At 37.0% G+C, this 20,053-nt stretch overlaps 2 protein-coding genes across 2 annotated transcripts in view; one reads left to right on the forward strand and one right to left on the reverse strand.

Moving 5' to 3' along the window:
* Smp_149040 (phosphorylase B kinase alpha, kpb1, putative) overlaps positions 1–10,770 on the forward strand; it is a gene marked incomplete at both ends in the record, with an annotated part of 47,957 nt that extends 37,187 nt beyond the window's left edge. Inside the window, 4 exons of the mRNA XM_018791124.1 lie at positions 1,161–1,189; positions 6,801–7,133; positions 9,085–9,294; positions 10,492–10,770. Of these exons, the coding sequence (XP_018645642.1) occupies positions 1,161–1,189; positions 6,801–7,133; positions 9,085–9,294; positions 10,492–10,770 (851 nt within the window). The remainder of the gene's footprint in view (positions 1–1,160; positions 1,190–6,800; positions 7,134–9,084; positions 9,295–10,491) is intronic.
* Positions 10,771–12,974: 2,204 nt separating this feature from the next.
* On the reverse strand, positions 12,975–14,225 carry Smp_050250 (hypothetical protein; the record flags this gene model as incomplete). Its single annotated transcript, XM_018791125.1, has 1 exon — positions 12,975–14,225. The coding sequence occupies one exon, from the start codon at positions 14,223–14,225 to the stop codon at positions 12,975–12,977; it is 1,251 nt and encodes a 416-aa protein (XP_018645643.1).
* Between the last annotated feature and the right edge of the window lie 5,828 nt (positions 14,226–20,053).

The raw sequence follows: 20,053 nt of genomic DNA on the forward strand, positions 1-20,053 counted from the left end.
GTGGATCGGTTGAAGTTAGACATTAACACCGTTGGATACCGGCTCAGTGGTCTATCGGTTACGGGCTCTGGCTCGAGACTAGTAGGTCCTGGGTTCGAATCTCGCGAGTGCGGGATCGTGGATGCGCACTGCTGAGGAGTCCCATAATAGGACGAAACGGTCGTCCAGTGCTTCCAGGTTTTCCATGATGGTCTAGCTTCAATTGACTCATGATTTCAACTTTGAAAAAAAGTAAGCATAGACACTTATCAGTGATGTCATTTTTACTAATTCAGGTTTCAAGCGTAAGGAAAAACAGGCTAAAATAACAAATTAATAGTTGAAAGATCAATGCTTTATGTTAAAGGATATGTGTATGTAATATACTAAGTCCACCTATTTCCTAACATTGCTGAAACAACTTACGAAAAAGGTGAATCACATAAACTTTACTTCAAAGTTTGTTTCTCTACCTAAACTAAGATTTATTGAAATGTTTTCTAGTAGGATAGGAATGATCTGAAAACATTATTAGTGAGAGTTTTGAGCCATCTCTCTCTTCATATTCATGACTGAATTTCAATCAGTCTTCTTTGATATATATGTATCTTGTGCTGATCGTCTCGATATCACTATTATGATACAAGTTATTTAGAAGTGGATTGTAACTAGCACTGAAATCCAGGACATGCTTTTTGTCTTAGTCTGAATTCGTCAGCTAGATATACCTACATCTCAAAGTTAATGTTTACACATGCTTAAATACTTATAACATAACAGCGATGTAGAAGTGATCCGCCCAGCATCTATATATGTTAAAAAGAGACTGGTCAGCACTCATTCCTTAATAACTTAACTTAAGAATTCAAACACAAATGAATAACTTAACTTAAGAATTCAAACACAAATGAATAATTCAAAGTTGTTTCATTTTGAAAATGTAATGGGTCGAACAATTTATCTACATTTACAATGTCACTTGTATGTTTATACCTTATCGAGATTCGTACTATTTAGTATTGTATCTTAATAGGTCGACATATTTATTCCACTTCGTCGTATTTACAACATTTTTATTTGAATTAAAAAGTGATAACTAGTTAGATGGAATCTTGTTTATAATATATCTATCTTAAAATTTGTTGTTTTCATCTGTTCGTTTGTTTTTTTGTTTTTTCCAGACCAAACTTACCATCGTAGATCTACAGCGGTAAATTTAAATCTATACAGATTTTCATTTTTATAAAAATAGGATTTTTCAAGTAATCATATATACCTTAGTATTCAGACTTGTTTGTCAGTTATATATAGAGATATTCCCAGTTAACTATCTCTAATCACTGCACGCGTTAGCGAGTCATCCTTTATCCACACTATGGTTTTGATCAACAATAAAGGACTAGACAAACATGTCACTATTCACTACTCCATTGGTCACTTATATGTTTATCAGTCGTATAGGTGGTCAGTCACGTTTCAAATAACTCAGTAGTAACATCTCATTAGACTGTGGAGCTAGTCGGCGCTGGTTCAAATTCGAAGAATTCGTTCCCTCAGGATTGTAGGTACATCTTGTTGTGTATAAATGCTATTATCGTTTCTTGATAAGTTATTTAGATGAAATATCGAGATAACAAATAGAGTGACAAAAACCATTTGCTTATTTAAGTATATGATTTCAAAAGATGGGGCCAATAATACCAAGTTACAAAATATCAATGCTTCAGTCAGTTGGTCAGTCAGCTACAACGTAGGACCAGGCAAATATATGCATCTGTCCAAGTTGCCACACCTCATTAGCACAACAAGATGAACACCGAATTCATAGGAGTAGTTACTTCAATGGTAGTAATATATAAAAGAGAGATTGTGTATAAGGATATAGTACAGGGAGAAAGAATTAGTTCGTGGAAAGAAAGATATAAAGCAATTTTAATCTCACGGTTTAAGAGAAGATAAAGAGTTTATACTCCGACGCCATTATGATCGATTCTGAACCATGTCACCTAGAGTCTCCAACCATCGGTTACGATAGTCCGGTGGACCCCAACCAAGTAGTCTGCATCTCCCAACATGGCTCAGACTAGAAATTAGGGACTTCAAGGACTGATGCCATGTTTTGGTTTGGCCGCCCCTAACTTTCTTCCATCCGTCTCCAACACTAGTCAGCGTTGAGTGTCGTGGTAATTAGTGTTCAGGCATACGTAACACGTGACCCATCTATCTCATTCCTGGAAGATTTACAACCTCATCAACTGATTTACCATCATTCCCTAATACCCTATGTCTAACCTTACTATTACATACCCGGTGATCCCAGCAGATGCGAGCAATATTTATAAGGCATTTGCCACCAAATTCTAGTAACTTACGAGTATCCTCTACCCTTAATGGCCACGTTTCGCAGCCGTAAAGTAGAACAGAGTGAAATGCTGCACAGTATACTCGTCCCTTAATTGATAGACGTATATTTCGCTTTCGACATAGGTGACGTAAGTTGGCAAAAGCCAAACGAGCTTTCTGAATCCATGTAGAGATTTCGTCAGACACCAACCCATTAGGGATGATCAGACTTCGACTATTTCACTCCCTATTGTTAGTTCAGGTGTTAACGCAGGCCAGTCCTGAAGCAAAAACTTTCATTTCAAGAGGGACAGATGGATCCCAAACATCCTGGCATTATTACTCAGTTCTAACAGAAGACTCTGCATTTTATCAGCGTCTTCACCAAACAGGACTATGTCATCTGTGTATTCTAAGTCGATAAGTAGACCTCCCGGTAGGAAGTCAATGCCCGGAAATTCAGTCGACGAGAACTTTATTTTTAGCCGTATGTCTATGATGAAATTGGACAGAAATGGAGATCGTGGACAGCCTTGTCGGACACCACTGATCAGATGACAGTTCGCCATAAGCTCTGACTCGACTGGTAGTGTTCGAGTAAAGAGTCTTCACAGGGTTTATGTACTTCTGGGGTACACCTTTCAATGACAGACACTACCACAGAACCTCTCAGTCTACAGAATCAAACTATCATTGTCGGACGCCGATGAGCATGTCCGTGTTCTAAAACGTGACGAATGATGAATATGTGGTCGATGCATCCATCACCAGGTCTGAAGCCAACCTGAATTTCTCGTGTTTGCAGTTCACGAGTCTTAGTTAGGCGCCCGATAATTATTGAGGCTAGTATTTTAGATGCTATATTAGTCAAACTAATCCCTCTATGTTTATCACAGGATGATTTTGACCCCCTCTTATATATTGGGACAATCAGTGATTGGGACCAGTCAGATGGGATTACGTCCAACTCAATGCCTACAAAATAGTGAGTCAGGACATTGTATAACAACTAATCTGAAAATAAATAATTGTTCAAGATTGATAGAACAATAGTCACAAAACCGCCTAATAACTTGTCACTTATACTTGCCTTATCAGTACCTGAATTACTGTTTTGATCATAAATCTATTATTCTAATTTAACCTATCTGAAAATAATTTGGAATAGCAGGCGCGTGTTTAATGGTTGAAATTGTATGGAGCTATAATGGATATCTATGGTACTGTCAGAACGTTTTTTAGTTTTATCGTCGGTGATCCTGTCATCTTAAAGTGTTGGTGGGACTTCAGGCAATAGTGGGAAGTTTATTTGCTCGGATCGGATCTGTTTCTCCGTATAATTTCAAATGTTATGTGTTTATTTATACTTTTGGGCTTCAGTTGGCATAATGTCTGGCCCAGCTACTTTTCCGTTCTCTATTTTTTTAATAGTGTTGCTGATTTTTTTCTGTTGTTGGTTAGATAATGTTTAACGGGAAGTCTGTGTATGCTGCTGCAATGCCCAGTAGCTTTAGTGACTCTGTTCTACTCAGGAGTTCTTCAAAGTGTCCTACCTATCTTGTTCCACTGCTCTTCAGCCTCAGTGATTGGTGCTCCTTTGTTTTTTTGACTGGTTGCTCTGATCTACTATATTTTTTGCAAGCATCCTGGTTGTATCATATAGTTCTTTCATATCTCCTTATCTTGCAGCCTGTCCTACTTTGATTGCCAGGTTTTCTACATATTTCCACTTGTCTATTGCCATGCTCTTTTTTTACTCGTTTGTTTGCTTCCATATATTCAGACCATAACTTGGCCTTCTCTACCTTCGTTCCTCTATTGTTGACTGCTGTTTTCCTACTTTTCCTTTCTTGAATCTTACCCAGAGTATCTATAGAGATCAATTCTTTATTGTGGTGTTTGCTGTGTCCAGCACATGAGATGATGAAGTTATTGTTTACTTAGTCCCTTTCCAGTTGATCTCCATGGGGGTTTCCTCTTCTTCTAGTAGATCTTGTAAGACTTGAGACTTGTTGCTCAGAGCTATGTTGAACTAGCTGAGACTATTAGCATCTCGAAGAAGATCTATGTCAAACTCTCATAGTCCTGCTTGTACGATCTTCCGATTCTTTTTTGGCTTTAATTTTAGTCATCGACTGTTAATCTGAAACATGTTGGCTGACGCAGACTACCTAGTCGGAGTTTGCATGGTTACTGCTGTCTCTGATTTGAGATGTTTGGCAATGTTAGTCAGTCTCAATATAGAACCTGTACTTATGTACATAAGTTTAAGTTGCTTTACTTCATTAGAACATAGATATGAAGTTGTCAAGCCAAATCCCAGGACAGTAGAGGTACTAACAGTATTATAGATAATAGAAAAGATTAGACATCGAATATACGATTTCAAAAGGAAATGTAAATTCGGGAAATAAAAACCAAAAACCGTTTTGAGGAAATTCGGTGATTTAACTCAGAAATGTCCGCGATGACAAAGATGAATTTACTCTTTATCTTCCCTTATATCTTGAACTATAAAATTATCTTGTACTTTTCCATATGCAATTTCATTCTTTCTTCTTGAATCAGATTATCAATAATACCTAACCTTTTTTTTTACTTCCACTGATGTTTTTAAGCACATATATTACTAATTATATTGTAAATTGTTCAACTACTTTGGGAACCTTGTTGATAGTTTGGTCTCTCTGTACTGATGTCATGTTAAATAGACCTGATGGACACATTTCCCGTATTCTACATTGCTTAAAACTGACTAACTGATGTTAAAATATTTGAGCACTATATATGTATACTCTTTACTTGGTGAATATACTTTCAAAGAATTTGTATTACTGTTGTCTATTTACCGTAAAATCGAATGGGAATCAAACTTGTAACATTGACAGACATCAACTTTCTGAGGGAAGAAAACAATATCCTCATGGGATTGCTTAAACACTATACAACGTTAGTGTTGATTTTTTGCTGCCCTGATTCTAGTTTAGTTGAGGCAATAGGCATAAAATTCTTGACTGAGGTTATGTTCTAACTGCTGGTTCTCAGCAACACATCATATTTAGAATGTTGTGGAGAATAGGTTTTTATTCATATCGTACTTACAGATACTATCAATGCAAACTATCCGGTCTGTCACCGTTTTTGGTTGTAAACCCGTGAATGTCCACAAAGGTTTTCGTTTTTCGCTTTTGGAGAAGTGGTCTTTTTTATACACACTTATTTCTGTTACCCCTTGTATAGGAGCATAGGCCACCCACCAATATTCTTCATCCAACTCTGTCCTGGACATTCCTTCCCAGTGTCTTTTCATTCTTTTGATGTCTACTTCCGATTCCCGGAGCAGTATGTCCTGTGGTATTCCTCTTTTCTGTTTCCCTTCAAGATTCCAAGTTAGCGCTTGCCTCGTGATGCATTTTGGAGATTTCCTCAATGTATCTACTATCCACTACCAAGGTCTTTTCCTAACCTCTTCACCTAGAAGCTGATTTATTCTTTCCCATAGAAGGTTGTTGCTGACGGTATCCGACCAACAGACATTGAGTATTTTACGTACACAATTGTTTATAAATACCTGTACACTTTTGATTATGATTGTGGTAGTTCTCCACGTTTCATTTCCATACGGTAGAACTGTCTTGACGTTCGTATTGAAGATTCTGACTTTGAAATTGGTTGACAGTTGTCTCGAGTTCCATATGTTCTTTTTTATGCTTGATAAATAATTGAACATTTGAGGGTGTCTGTAATTTCCCAAATTGAAACCTATATACACCATTCTTGCTTTTTCATTTAATTCATTAACGTTTGTATTTTCTTTTGAGTTACTGTCTCATACATTCTTCTACAGCAGAGTATTTTTCCAAGAACCTTTGTGTATGTGATTGAAAACTTTATCTTTTCCCTACTTAATTTTACAGACTCAATATTCCTCGATTTTCAATTCTATAGTTTTCTTTATTCTTATTCACATTGTATATGGTGTCAGCGAAACATTGTGATACTTTTGCTAACAAATCATAATAATAAGTTCTGTTTCAAAATTCTGCTGACCTTCATAATCAACCAACTAAGCAGTTACTTTGTATGCTCACTAACTGGCAGATGCGTTCTAACGAACGGTCCATGATATATCAAGTTCGGTACGTTTGGAAGTGTGATACGTCAGTAGGGAATATTGAATTGTGAATTGATTAAATTTGAAACTATGATCAATTGTATCTTGACCTCATAACCTAAAGATAACTTGCTCTATGGCGTGATATTATCTAATGTCAGTTCATAACACAATTTCATCAGTTTCTGTCTTTCAATCTGCTCTACACCCTTTATCTTATTGCTTGGTTGATATTATTTGAAATGTTCTGATAACTGGTTTCTTGATTTTAATATTTCTGTCACTAAGTTAAGTCACTAATTGCATCTTGTTCGATAGTGGGTAAAGTTGTAATATTTATTTGATTCTATTTACTTTTATACAGCAACCAATTAAACTTATGAATACAACTCTTACAAATCAAGATAACCTACAGGCTACGTTAGATACTATTTCTGGATCTGTAAAGAAAAGATCCACTGCAGCTCGTCCATTGATTACATCACGTAAACAATCTATAGTCGCTGGTGTTACAGCTGAAGCAGAAAATGAAAATTATCAAACTGATTCACGAAGTCTTTGGAGTCGTCGACGTAAAATTGATGGTGCATTGAATCGTGCCCCACCTGGATTCTATAAACGAGTTTATATCACATTAACTCATATGCAAGGTTTAAGCATTGGCAATCTAACACTTAGTCATAATTTGACAAAAGAAGTGAGTTTTTTTCACTTTCTGTAATAATTAAAAAGAGACAAATACTTTTATATCTTAGTTGCATTTTAATCACTTTGTTTAGGATGTTAGGTAGTTGGAAATAACTGACCAAGAAACCCTGTATTGACCTAGGTTTCGTCCTGGTTGACACTCGTCTTCAGCAAGGTGTACCTTCAATCTTCAGGTAGCTAACACTCTCTGGTGGATTCTGACCCGTATCAACCAGTTTCACAATCTGAGCGTTTATCATTGAGCTATTCATGCCATTACTGCTCTGTAGGACAGGGATATTTACAATTAGTTAATGACTGAGAAGTGACTACAGGGATCATCTGTTCCCTCAAGACTACGGGTACTATTTTACTGATGAAATCCAATAGCGTTCTCCCGTTATGATTTGGGTAATGTCTGGTTGACTCAGTTTATCGTTTAGCTAAATGTTGTGTATACTACTAAATAAATCCTTTTTAGAGATTTTTTGACTTTGTAATTTGTCAAATCCTTGTTTTGTTTTGCGTTCTAACATTTTCATAAAACCAATGTATTCCGCAAACAAATCTTTTCCAACTTCATTTTCAAAACTGCTTGTTTTATGTGATATTTGTTAGCCTGATTTGATCGTTCAATAAAAGCCAGATATAGGTTTTGATTTAGACAAGATTTTCCTACGTAACTCAGATTAGATTAGAGTGATAACTCCTTAGTCTGTGCATCGGTTCATATCATTAGTCTGTGACTTACCAATGCTCTAAAGTAACTTAATAATCAAATGTAATTTCATGCATTTATTTATTTTATTTATCTGAACACATAAGTATTGGTACAAAGGGGCACCGAATACATATGCGCCGCACAAACCTCATTTGGTTTGTGTGAGGGCTGTGATACTGCCCAGGTGCCCAAACTGAAGCATGTGGTTTTCTTAAGGGGCCACACCCGGAGCCTTCGACCTAGAGGTCTAACCCACAAGGCAGTGGAGCATCGTGAGGAGATGCAGTCCAATGGTAGCCGGTGAGCAACGATTGGTTCATACGCCATTTGTTCCCTCAAGATACTGGAACTAGCCCATGTGGACCATTGGTTTGGAATCAGGGTTTCACAACTCCCCTAGGTGGAGGTGCCGTGTCCACCAACCTGATAAAGTGCCGGGCATTCGTTTTTCGTCCTCTCAATTTCGTAAACAACACCCCCGCCACTGTGAGAAGGCAGTGAGTAGGACTTCCCTTACAGAGGCTATATACACGTTGCCATATGAGAGCATTTTGAGAGGGAGAGCTGACTCTCCCCACTCTCGTCCGTACTAGGGCATTTGGGGGCTTGCAAGGACGGAGTTGGAAAAAATGAGAAGACTCATTGTATTGTGCCTCCCCACGGAAATCCTTAGTAAAAGGCGAAAGATTTGTCCGCAAATGAGGAGACATTAGTTTGGATTAGTGATTAAACCACCTATCTTTCTACCAGGTAGGTCAAATGTTCATGCCGTATCCCGTCTACTCTAGTTGAGGTTATCTATGTAACATAAAACTGTATCTGACGTAAACACTGTAGCCAAAAGTTGAGTACATAAACCTTACTTAGTTAACTAGCCATGTTTCTTGTATGAAGTTTAATGATACTACCTAGCTGCTTAAATGAAAGTAGATTGAGACTCAAGCTTGTAACCTGGTAGTTGAAAATTGTAACTTTCTTGACTATTCCATGAATAACCTAAGATTACATATCAGTGATAACTAAAGTATTTGAAGACTTTTACTGATGAAAGATATTCCGATATGACTAGTTTTCTTCTCATGGAATTATTTTAAGACATTCTGAGTATTTCTTGTTTTGAAGATTAACAAATTTCTTCTTAAATATTTTAACATCATACCATATTTCCCTTATTTTTTTTAAAATAATATTTATATCCTATACCGTCTCCCCCCCCCACACACACGGACACTTAATCTAGATGACAATGGGTGAACATAAATTTGCTTTAACTGTTGAACATGTATGCACAATGGTTAGTACACCAGAATATCGTCAATTAATTATTGAAGCAATTCATGTACTTGGTTCATTGATGATGCATGATGTTGACAACCGAATATTTATTGATTGTATCGTTAAAGTTGAAGATATTGTAGAAAAAGCAAATAATTTATTTTTAATTGATCAAGTAAGTGATTACTTTGAGTATGTAGTTTAATTAAACTCTATAAAGGAATATTTGAACGAACAGTTGTTTTGCCTCATATTAAGGGCTTTGCAGTAACATAAACCCATAATTAGTGTAGGAAGTTTTTGCAGATTGTTGAATCCTCATAGTTTGTACGACGGACGGATTTTATTTAGACAATTATTGGGAACCAAGAATCATTGAACAACTATTTCAACCTACTATGGTGGTACTCTCCCGTTTCCGTCGGTGATCTCATAGAGGATCGAACTAAGATCAATTCGTGATATAAACTATGAAAATTTGACAATCGCTACAAACTCCATACTGATATTTATCATACGCTCACTAGTGACTAACTTCGAGAAGAAATTATCGAAGTCGTGATCAGTGGAGTTCTATCGTGTCAGGTGTAAGGCAGTTACGCGCTGTAGACAGCGCAAGATAGTCGCGCATTGTCACAAATTAACTGAAGTTATACCTATTCACAATTGAATACAAGCTTGATGGTCTAAGGACTAAACGCTCACTACAAAGCCTTAAGGTTCTCGGTTCCATCCCTGGTGGTCGTAAATGCACACTGTTAAACAGACTTATATTAAAATAAAATTGATATTCAACTCTTCCTGGTCGTCAATGGATGTTCAACTAAGATTGGTCATGATGTAAACTATGAAAATCCGTAATACTTGAATTACAATAGCCAAAATAACGTATGTATAAATAAGCTGTAAGTCATACAGTGTTATTTGTTAAAATAGTGAACGAATACTCTTTGGTGGGATCCACTGTCTCATCGTAGGTTAAGCGACTGTTAAAGTAAGATAATTACTTATCAGCATTTGTCTACACTCCTACAGCCACAGCTGATAATAAATTCTGCCATCATTCTGAGAATCCTTCCCAACAATTTATCTTTATTAAAATCGTAACAAGAAACTTTTTACTCATAAAACAATTCAGATATTTTATTGTTGTGCTAAAGGGTTGCAAAACCAACCACCATTCAACACCGATGATGACTTAGTGAGTAATATTAGTCGTTGTCTTCCAAAATCATTTACATCCTACCGGTTGAGGAAGTGACTCAGTTTGGTAAATGTTTGCAATACTTATAAAAGCAATCAATTGTTTACTGATAATGTTAGGTGATAGAGTGGTTTACAAGCTTCGTAACGTTTACGTCTTTTTTGTTAGGTAAAGTATGGTGGGAACGCCACACTGTGTTGTGCAAAATCAATAAAACAATCTGGAATAACTGATTTAACGCCCAGTAATGATTGTCAAACACCACGTAGACAAAGCACTTTAACCTGCCACGGATTACATAATATTTGTCAGCGTTTCTATGACACACCACCTGCTGGAAAATTCGGCACAATGTCCTATATGGTACGTGCCGTATCTGAATTACTTACGTGTAATAAATGTTTCAACCCAGATAAACCTTTACCAATCAATTGCAATGTTCAATAATATTCATATTCGTTTTGCAATTGTATGACCTGCGTCCTTGTTTTATTCCTCATATTGCGTAACTACACATAAATCCTGTCTTTACTTTCTTATCTTTCATTTCACTCCGTCGCATGCGCACTTCTGTACACTATACACTGGCCTATTCACCTATTAACATTGGTGGTAGTAAGAGGCTTTGCCTAGTCAATATTTTCTACCCTTTATACACTCAAGTATAGACTCTTTTCATTTAACATTTCTTAATCATGTTTCATCTAGTGGATTGGAGAATTCAGTGATACTATACTGCCTGTCTAATTTTTAATAATATCCTATTATTTTGTAACATCTCACCTGTTACTACTTATTTTATACAATCAATTTCCTCTTGATCGTATTGACTGTTGAATTTATTTTGACAGAACTACGTGTAATAATCTAATTCTCATTTTGCAAAAGATACTCAATTTTTATTTTCTGATTTCTCTGCCATCTTGACTTCACCATCTTTTTTTTTAAATCTTAATTTTAATTTAGTTCAATAGTTTATAGTGTGTCATGGTATTTCTCCCACCTTTTCTGATTTGTTTTATCTAGTCAAACTGTACCTCAAATTATTTTAAAGAAGTTGATATGCAGAAAAATACATTACAGTACGATTCTTTACGTGTATGTACCTTCTTAGAATGATTGCATGTATTAACTTAAAAAAGTAAATGAATGATGATCTATTTCTTCACTTGTATAACTAAAAGTGGGTGAATTGGGGATTTCTGACTGTAATAAAAGCGACTTTTATCTATAGGAAATATATGTCGGCCTAACAACCGTTTAAAAACCGATTCATACCGAACAACTGCTTTAGGAGTAACATCTATATCCGATACTTGAAGGGAATCGGTACAAGAGGTCCTGTAATTTGCTTTCATGTTGCTTCAAACTCAACTACACGTATCTAGAATTCTGATGCTTCGCTCCAACGACACCTACTGTTAGTCAGGAAGGTCACTAATTTAAGGTACCCCAATGACATGCAGTACTTATCCCATCTTAGATTTAATTCTGAGACCTAAGAATCTGAAGAAATTCTAGTGAGGTGTCCTTGATCATAATTACTTGAGTAAGTTAACTTGTAAGCTTCAACTAGTTTGGGAATTACGAAGTTGTGCAAACCACGACATAGATAGAACGACTAGGCTATTTATAAGAAAGCAATATCAGTACAACTGAAAACTTGTGCACCAGAATGTGTCAAATAAACTATGTTAAATGAAAACGATCTTAAGCAATCAACCATACAAAGGTTGGGTCGGACCTGTGAGATGGTGATTCAGTTGAACATATACTAGTTGACTTCACTCTACCATTGGTTCTAAAAACTTATCAAACAAGTAAAATGGTCATTTTGCAACTTTACCAACAAATTTTAGCTACTGGGCATTTAAAGTTGATTGGTGAAGTTGTAGCTTAATGGTTACAGTTTTCGGTTTGCGAATTTAAACTCCGTTATAGTTTGGGCAGTGGAAAAGTATCATTAACTCTTACAATGTGGTAGCTTTAAATGTTAATTCACTTGTTCCACTGGATAAAAAGGCAGTGGTGTAGTGTACGAACCTGTACCTGGTTGCTAAAGTGAGTTATTTAATCCTCTTCTATTCTGAGGGACAGATAAGTCTGTTTAAGAACTTTATCAAAAAAATAATTCCGCTATAAACTAGTTGCATCAATTTTTTTAAGACTGTTGTGTTCACAAGTTCATGATTTGCTGTATAGATAAGGTTCGAACATAACCATGATGATAGAAAATTGCCTTTTGTAAAAAATTAAGTAGATTTAGCACTATACTAATCAGATCACTCTATTTGCATAAATGATAAAGAAATCCAAAGGTGGTGAGCGAATGAACTCTAGTTAAACTTTCAGACATCTTGAAGTAGTATTTTACTTTGCAGGAATCATTAGTATTCAAAGTACAATGATATCGAAGTCAATGAGAAACTGGGATATTTATTAATATTATTTGATCTAAGCAAGCTTACTAGTAAGAAAATAGTCCAACTAAGACAAACATTTGGAACTACTGAATTAATAGGTAGTACTCAAGCATAACGGTACGGAAGAAGTGCTCATGAACGCCTTTTCTCAACCTAAGAATTATAGCAAAATAAGATTTTTTATACACCAGTAAGTATACTTGCCAAATTTAGGCGACAGAGAAAAACTTAAAGTGGTAACAAATTAAAGCTTTTCCATTTAGAACAAAACTGCAACCATGATTTCAGATTAGCTGGCAATACATCCGACAGTTTCAATTCCTTAATACAAACAAATAGATAACAATCAACGATTGATGGCAGTTCACGATTGAACTTCACAAAATATGGGTGGTTATTTAAAATATTTAATGACTTCTGTTTTACATCTAGAGTAGTGTTACGTATCGATAATCCAGGTAATAGTAAACTTGAGTCCATAATAATAATAAGTGATGAGAGTTGGTCGAAATTGTCAGGTTCTAGAATTTTTCCAATCAATTGTACAAGCATACATTCTCCATACAACGTTGTCGGTGTAATGGATTTATCAAGGGATGAAACAGTAATATCAGGACAGCTTGAGTTCCATATAAAATGTAGACACAGTTTTGTGTCAAATTGCCAGTGACATGTGTTATTAATTGAAGAACCATGCATATCAATTGAAAGAATTTCCATTAACTTTTTAAGTGATGTAGAAAGTTCTTTTACTGTTGAATGTACAAATGAGTTAATTGTTATTTTACATTGGTTACTAAGTAGTATGTGACAAAACAAGAATACCGATAATGGAGGACTATTCGGATTACACTGAATAATAAGTGTGGAAGGTTCTTTAGGGACAGTAATAGAATTGTTTGAAGTTGTTGGAGTACTGTTTGTCGTTGTGCTATTAATATGTTGAGAATGAGAATAATTTGTGAACATACTCAAAATATCATCTAACTCTAGATCTAATTTACTTAGTTCTTTGTGAATGTTGTCGTATTGTACATCTTTAACAAGATTCCCTTTATAATGATTCGAAATATTTGAAATATGATATGTTAACTGACGAAGCTCAGATATAAAGTTGCTAGATTTTGAAGCATTTTGAGCATCACCAAGATTGGAATTATTTTTAGGATTATAACTTTTAAACATGTTTAAAAGGGATGATATATTATCGTCTAATTGACCAAGCTCTTTAAGAAGACTTTTATCACGTTCAGTTAATTCATTAGAAACACCTTCAGTTGATATTTGAAGGCACGACGATGAATCATTTTCTTTATCAAGATGGTAAAAATTTTCCAATTTATACATAGTATCCGTATGTGCAAAGTTAATCGAACTTGGTATTAAACGATCCAGTTTATACATGATTCCTGGAAAAAATAAACCGATAACAGACTTGAAATTATAATTACTTTTAAAATGATCAAGATGCGAGAACATTATCAAAATAAAAACAGTTTACATTTCACTGACTATTATTATTATTATTATTTAAACACATAAATATTGGTACAACGAAGCACCAGATAAATATGCGCCTCACAAATCTCATTCGATTTGTGTGAGGGCTGTGATACTGCCCAGGTGCCCAAACTGAAGCATGTGGTTTTCTTAAAGAGCCACACTCGGAGCCTTTGACCTAAAGGTCTAGTCCACAAGGCAGTGGAGCATCGTGAGGAGATGCAGTCCAATGGTAGCCGGTGACCAACGATTGGTTCATACGCCATTTGTTCCTTCAGGATACTAACGTGGCAACACCATGTTAGTAATGCAGAGGTTCAGCATCGTGTGTTCGGGCGCAGAGACGATAATTCAATTGGTGTCATCATCTTGAAACACCGACTTCGGTGGCTTGGACATGTTTTACGAATGTCGTCCCAGAAAATTCCACGTCGTGCATTATTTGCCGACTCTGGGACTGGTTGGACAAAGCGGAGAGGAGGTCAGTGTATGACATGGTGTCGTGGTATGAAAGAAAGCTTCAAAGGGCTAGCTCCTGTTGGTCCTTCACGACTCCCTGGCTGGGGTCCGAGAGATGGTGCAACACAGTGGCTAGAGACGTTATCAGATATGGCTCAGAATAGAAGCTATATACGCGTGGCCATGTGAGAGCATTTCGAGAGGGAGAGCGGACTCTCGGCCGTACCAGGGCATTTCACTGACTATAAGTTTGAGGTTGAATTTATAAACTCTGAATAGAAACCTCAAATGCCTTGGTACGATCGCGGGTAGGAGAGACCGATCTAACATGGTCACGCGTATACAGCCACTCCCATAGAAGTCCTACTCATGTCGGGGGTGTTGTTTACAGAAGTGAGAGGATAAAAGTGAATGTTTGGCGCTTAAACCGGGTTGGTGGATATGAAGGATCCATCTAGTATACAAAAACCGAACCCTGTGAATATAGTTCAGAGAGAAATAAAAACTATAACTTTAATGGACTTATTCCGGAAAATCTTCTTATGGCTCAGATACGTTTATACGAAATTCAGAGCGCCACCGAGTATCCTTATCAAAAAACTTATTTGCTTTACTAAGATAAATGGAAGGTGAACACAGTGGATGACAAAAACAAGCACGATTCTTAATGATGCAGGTAGGTTAGTTGACCGGCTATTTTTCATCTGAAATATGGTATCTAAACTTGTACTTAATTGTTGTTTGACTCAATATACAATTAAGAAGCCTTGGTGAATATACTTTGAAAGTAATCAGTAGACAATCTCTGTCCTACACTTTCAATGAAACAGAAACTATACAACTGTGCAAAAGATCCATAGAAGCGAAAGACTCTCCATAGTGGTCACACTTACCTAAAAGTATTAGTTTAATATCAATATTAAGGTGTAATAGTTATCTAAATCGATTTAAAAGCCCCAGCTGCAAGAAATCAAAGATACTTTGGGAGTACGAATATGCATTAATTTTAAGCAACTACTGTTTTATGGGGCCTTCATATAAACCATTCTCTTCTAGCTATCAGTCTAAATGTCCAAAGAAAATTAAGCGTGAAAGCTGGTGGGGGTGGGGCTATACATTTGTTTCTGATACAGAACTCACCACTATACATCCTATCTAGTTATGAAATTTGCTAGTCGCAGTATTGCATAATCCTACTAGTGAGCTTATATATATATATAATATTTTGAATTAAGCACTTGACAATCGCATTATATCTGTTTGTCGCGAATATATCAGAATGTGCCATAAGGGACACAGAAGAGTTCAGCATGGAAAGTTAGTCTCCCAATTACACTCGGGTTACCTGGACTTAGATGCTGATAAACAAGGAACAGAAAATTAAAGTATGTGCCGTTATGGAGTCGAGTACTGAGTTTATGTATATCACAGTCGAGTAACACGTAACATAAAATACATCATCCAGCGAGGGCTTAGGATATAATCGTAAATAGACAAGGATTGAGGTTGCAGAGGAATTAAGTACATCACGTGATGTACTCTCATCATCTTTACTATGTACATCGTCGATAATATTCGGTCATTAGTCCTGATAACTGAATACGTAGGTTAAATAAAGTCTGTCTGTAGCAGCCAGTAACATAATCTGTTAATAGTTCTAAATAGAACTATTTCCATTGGTGGCAATAAAGGACATCCGTTTGACTAAACAGTATCACTTCGACATTAAATAGGAGTAATATATTAGTAAACTCTCAGCGAATGAATTTGAAGTAAATCCAACGTTTCGTCTGGCAATCTGGTCCAAGCTTTTTCAAGGAAACGTTGGATTTACTTCAAGTTCATTCGCTGAGATTTTACAAATATATTATTCCTATTTAATGTCATACATCAACCCGGCGCCCAAATGCTGTGAAACTATTTGCTCTTATTCAGACGAAAGTTCTTAAATAAGTGCCACTTGGGACTAATTTTTGTCATCCAATAATATATATGGAGAACATACACGACTTTTGGGTAGTTTTAAATTGGCAGAGTTTACCACATATCTTAAAACACAGAGAAACGATGAGACACCAACACAGATAACCCACACCTCACATGTAAACAACAAACTCGAAACACGCTCGTGTCCAATATCCAATATCATTGTAACAGCCTGTATGAACCAATCGGTTCCTTTGACATTACTTCTTGTTTCGTTCCGGCTCCAGGTCATTGATATTCTCCAATTGACGGTAGTCTAAACACTCGGCCTCACTAATTCTAGTCAGTTTGGTAATTGTTTGTGTATTCGTGTATAACGTAGTTCGAGTGAGTGCGTTTGTCTCAGGGTAGCAGGGCTTTTGGGATCTAACAGCTATTGCATAACCAGGCAGGAGGTCAGTTGATTGCTATGTGGAAAACAGTAAAGAGGAAAATTCGAGTGCTAAGAGATGTTGGTTGTGTCAAGAGGTAAATAAGTATGCAGTGACCTACCTTGATGAAGAGGACGCGATTTGTATAAAGGAAACAATTATTATTATAATCAACTGTACTAGTTATTTTTTTTCTGCACCTGTTTGTTTAAGTGTACAAAAAAATACTCTCCCGTTGTTTCGTGACCTGGTACGAGCTCTCGTACACTCAGTAGTCTCGCTTGTTGATTTTGACACGATCTTGGCATTATATCGATACCACGAGATCGCCGACAAGTGCATCTTAATATATCGAGGTGCAGAGGACAAGCTGTGAATCACATGTGGAGAAATTCAAACACTTCACTTCTACCCGAAGTTTGTGCTGATGATGTCGTTCAGAAGGACGATGAAAGCTCCACGATCAAACCATCCAGCTCAGAGAACAAACCAACATCAAAATAATACAACCTTCAACTGCCTTCTGATATTTGGCATTCAGAGGGATCTAACCTAGTAACTGGAACGTAGTTTTCCTGTAGTTGCGATCATAGTAAACCGTAATTTAATGACTACTACAAATAAATTATTCGTTGAGACTGTATAAGGAAATCGAAATGTACGAACAAAAGGAGGAACAGAGATGATAACAAACGATATTGAAGTAAGCTGACGTGATTTTGGCAATGGTAGGTAAGTTACGAGACATGCATCAGTCACATTCCAAGCGGGAGATGGCAATCCATGGGTGAGTTTAGGTTTGTCCAGTCTTCACTTGAAACTGTCCACCGAGGTATGTGGCCACTTCAACCGGCGGAACATACCAAATGGGGCAAATCTTGGTGAGTAAAAGTGGGGACGTAGGTGAGTCTTCGTTTTTTTGATGTGCAAACCTTCAAGAGTTGCCTTGATGGACATAATGGCAAGGTTCTAGTAGGATCTTCGTGTTGGGATGACTTTGTGTACTTAGCACACTGTGTACCATTATTACCTCACCTCTTATTCCTCTACAACTCCGCAAGGACAATACTAACTGTCAGAATTCATCTACGTAAGATGTTTTCCCTAACTCCATCACCCACTTCGTTGCCCGTTTACGCTTCTTTCGAGGAGAGGAGGTGAATCAACATTGTAAACCTCGGGGTAAGGCCATGAGTATGTCTTAAACAATGTAAGAAACAACTTTCGGCTGATTACGCCAAGTTGTCTTCAAATAAGGTGAAGAGTTGGGTTTGAAGTGTAGTTAGAGCTGGAGTTCAAGTTCTCTGTGGTTACTGGTCCTAGATCGCACTTTGTGAAGATGATCGGGAGATGGTTATCATGAAGAAAGTAAGTTCTGCCCACTTCCTTACTGTTGTGAGGTCCTTCGACGATTCAGGGAATCCTCCTCGCTTCGTATGGTTCTCCGTTTCTTAGGATCGTCAGTATGAGCGAGGGTTGGTGGTCTAGATTTGTCTAGGAAGTTGTTTGTAGATGTCAGGGGGGATAATGGAGCTAAGGTGGTTCGCTGTGAGACTTTCTATGTCGAGACCCCCCAGTTCACAGGCATTTCATGTGCCTTGATACGGGACATCCAGTTCTCGAGGGGACTCCAGGTTCAGGATAGAAGTGGGTCAGTGAGACTCATCCATGTGACCTTTGTGGTACTGTGTTTAAAGCTTTTCGGAAATCGATAAATATTACTTGAACTGCTACCTTTCGGCTCTAGAAGGTTCTCAAGCTGTACCATTCTAGAAGACTGGATGCTCAAGACCTGTCTTATCCAAACTTGTGTCATACCTCACAAATAACGTTGCTTTCATCCATGAATTCCATCATCTGACCATTAGCCAGTACTTCTATAATGCATGAGATTATAGGAGGAAGTACAACTCATTCGCTACAAGTGGGATGTTTCCTGCCTTCTCCCCTGAGAAATAGGTGGAAAGTAGCATGTTTTCACTGTCTCGGGATTAAAAGGGATTTTAAAAAGTTCATGAACAGGTCACAAACCGGTATACTGGTGTTCTCTGCCCACTGTCTCAAGATTGCAGAGAGGAGTTCGTCACCTTCTAGCGACTTTCTTGGCGTAGGGACTTCAGTTTTGTTGATTAGAACCTGGGATGAGGTGGATATTTCCCATACCATCAGCTGACACTAGACTGGAAAGGTGATCAGTGAATGTATATCCTTGGTTTAATTAAATGGCGAAACTGATACTCAGGGTTTGTGCCATTTCTAGGTTGGTAATATCTTCACTATTAGGCTCTATGAGAGTTCAGCCCCTTTGATTCATAGGCTTCCGTTTGGTCATGAACCTAGAGATATATCTCGAATTAGTTTATATTCTAACTGTTGGCTCCGTACATTGACGTTGAACCTGTCAATCAATATCGAGTAGGAGCTGTTATCAAAACAGTCGAATGAATTTTGTCCTTTCCCCATTTCCTCACATCATCTTAATGTCAATATACGCTGGGAATTTTTATGGCTCCAATGAAATTCTTGTGAAATCGCCCTCTCACTATCACATCCATCTTACTGAGATTCAGTAATGGGGTGTCGAAATCGCAGTTGAAGAATATCTTGTCAAACCACAAGCTCGATAGCATTGGTATCACTTTGGGTGTATTTCCCTTCTTTGAATGAGCAGGACAGTATACTTCAAAAATCAAGTACCTGGCGCTGTTCGCTTTAAAGCAACATCAACGACACTCCGATAACTCCGCTAACTTCATTTTCCACGGTATCGTGGCTTTGAGGATGCTGTCAACATACATTGCCGCACAACCCCTGCCGAGTTGATGTATGACATTAAATAGGAATAATATATTTGTAAAATCTCAGCGAATGAACTTGAAGTAAATCCAACGTTTCCTTGAAAAAGCTTGGACCAAATTGCCAGACGAAACGTTGGATTTACTTCAAATTCATTCGCTGAGAGTTTACTAATATATTACTCCTATTTAATGT

The sequence above is a fragment of the Schistosoma mansoni genome (assembly GCF_000237925.1).
Source record: "Schistosoma mansoni, WGS project CABG00000000 data, chromosome 4 unplaced supercontig 0032, strain Puerto Rico, whole genome shotgun sequence".
Classification (NCBI taxonomy): domain Eukaryota; kingdom Metazoa; phylum Platyhelminthes; class Trematoda; order Strigeidida; family Schistosomatidae; genus Schistosoma; species Schistosoma mansoni.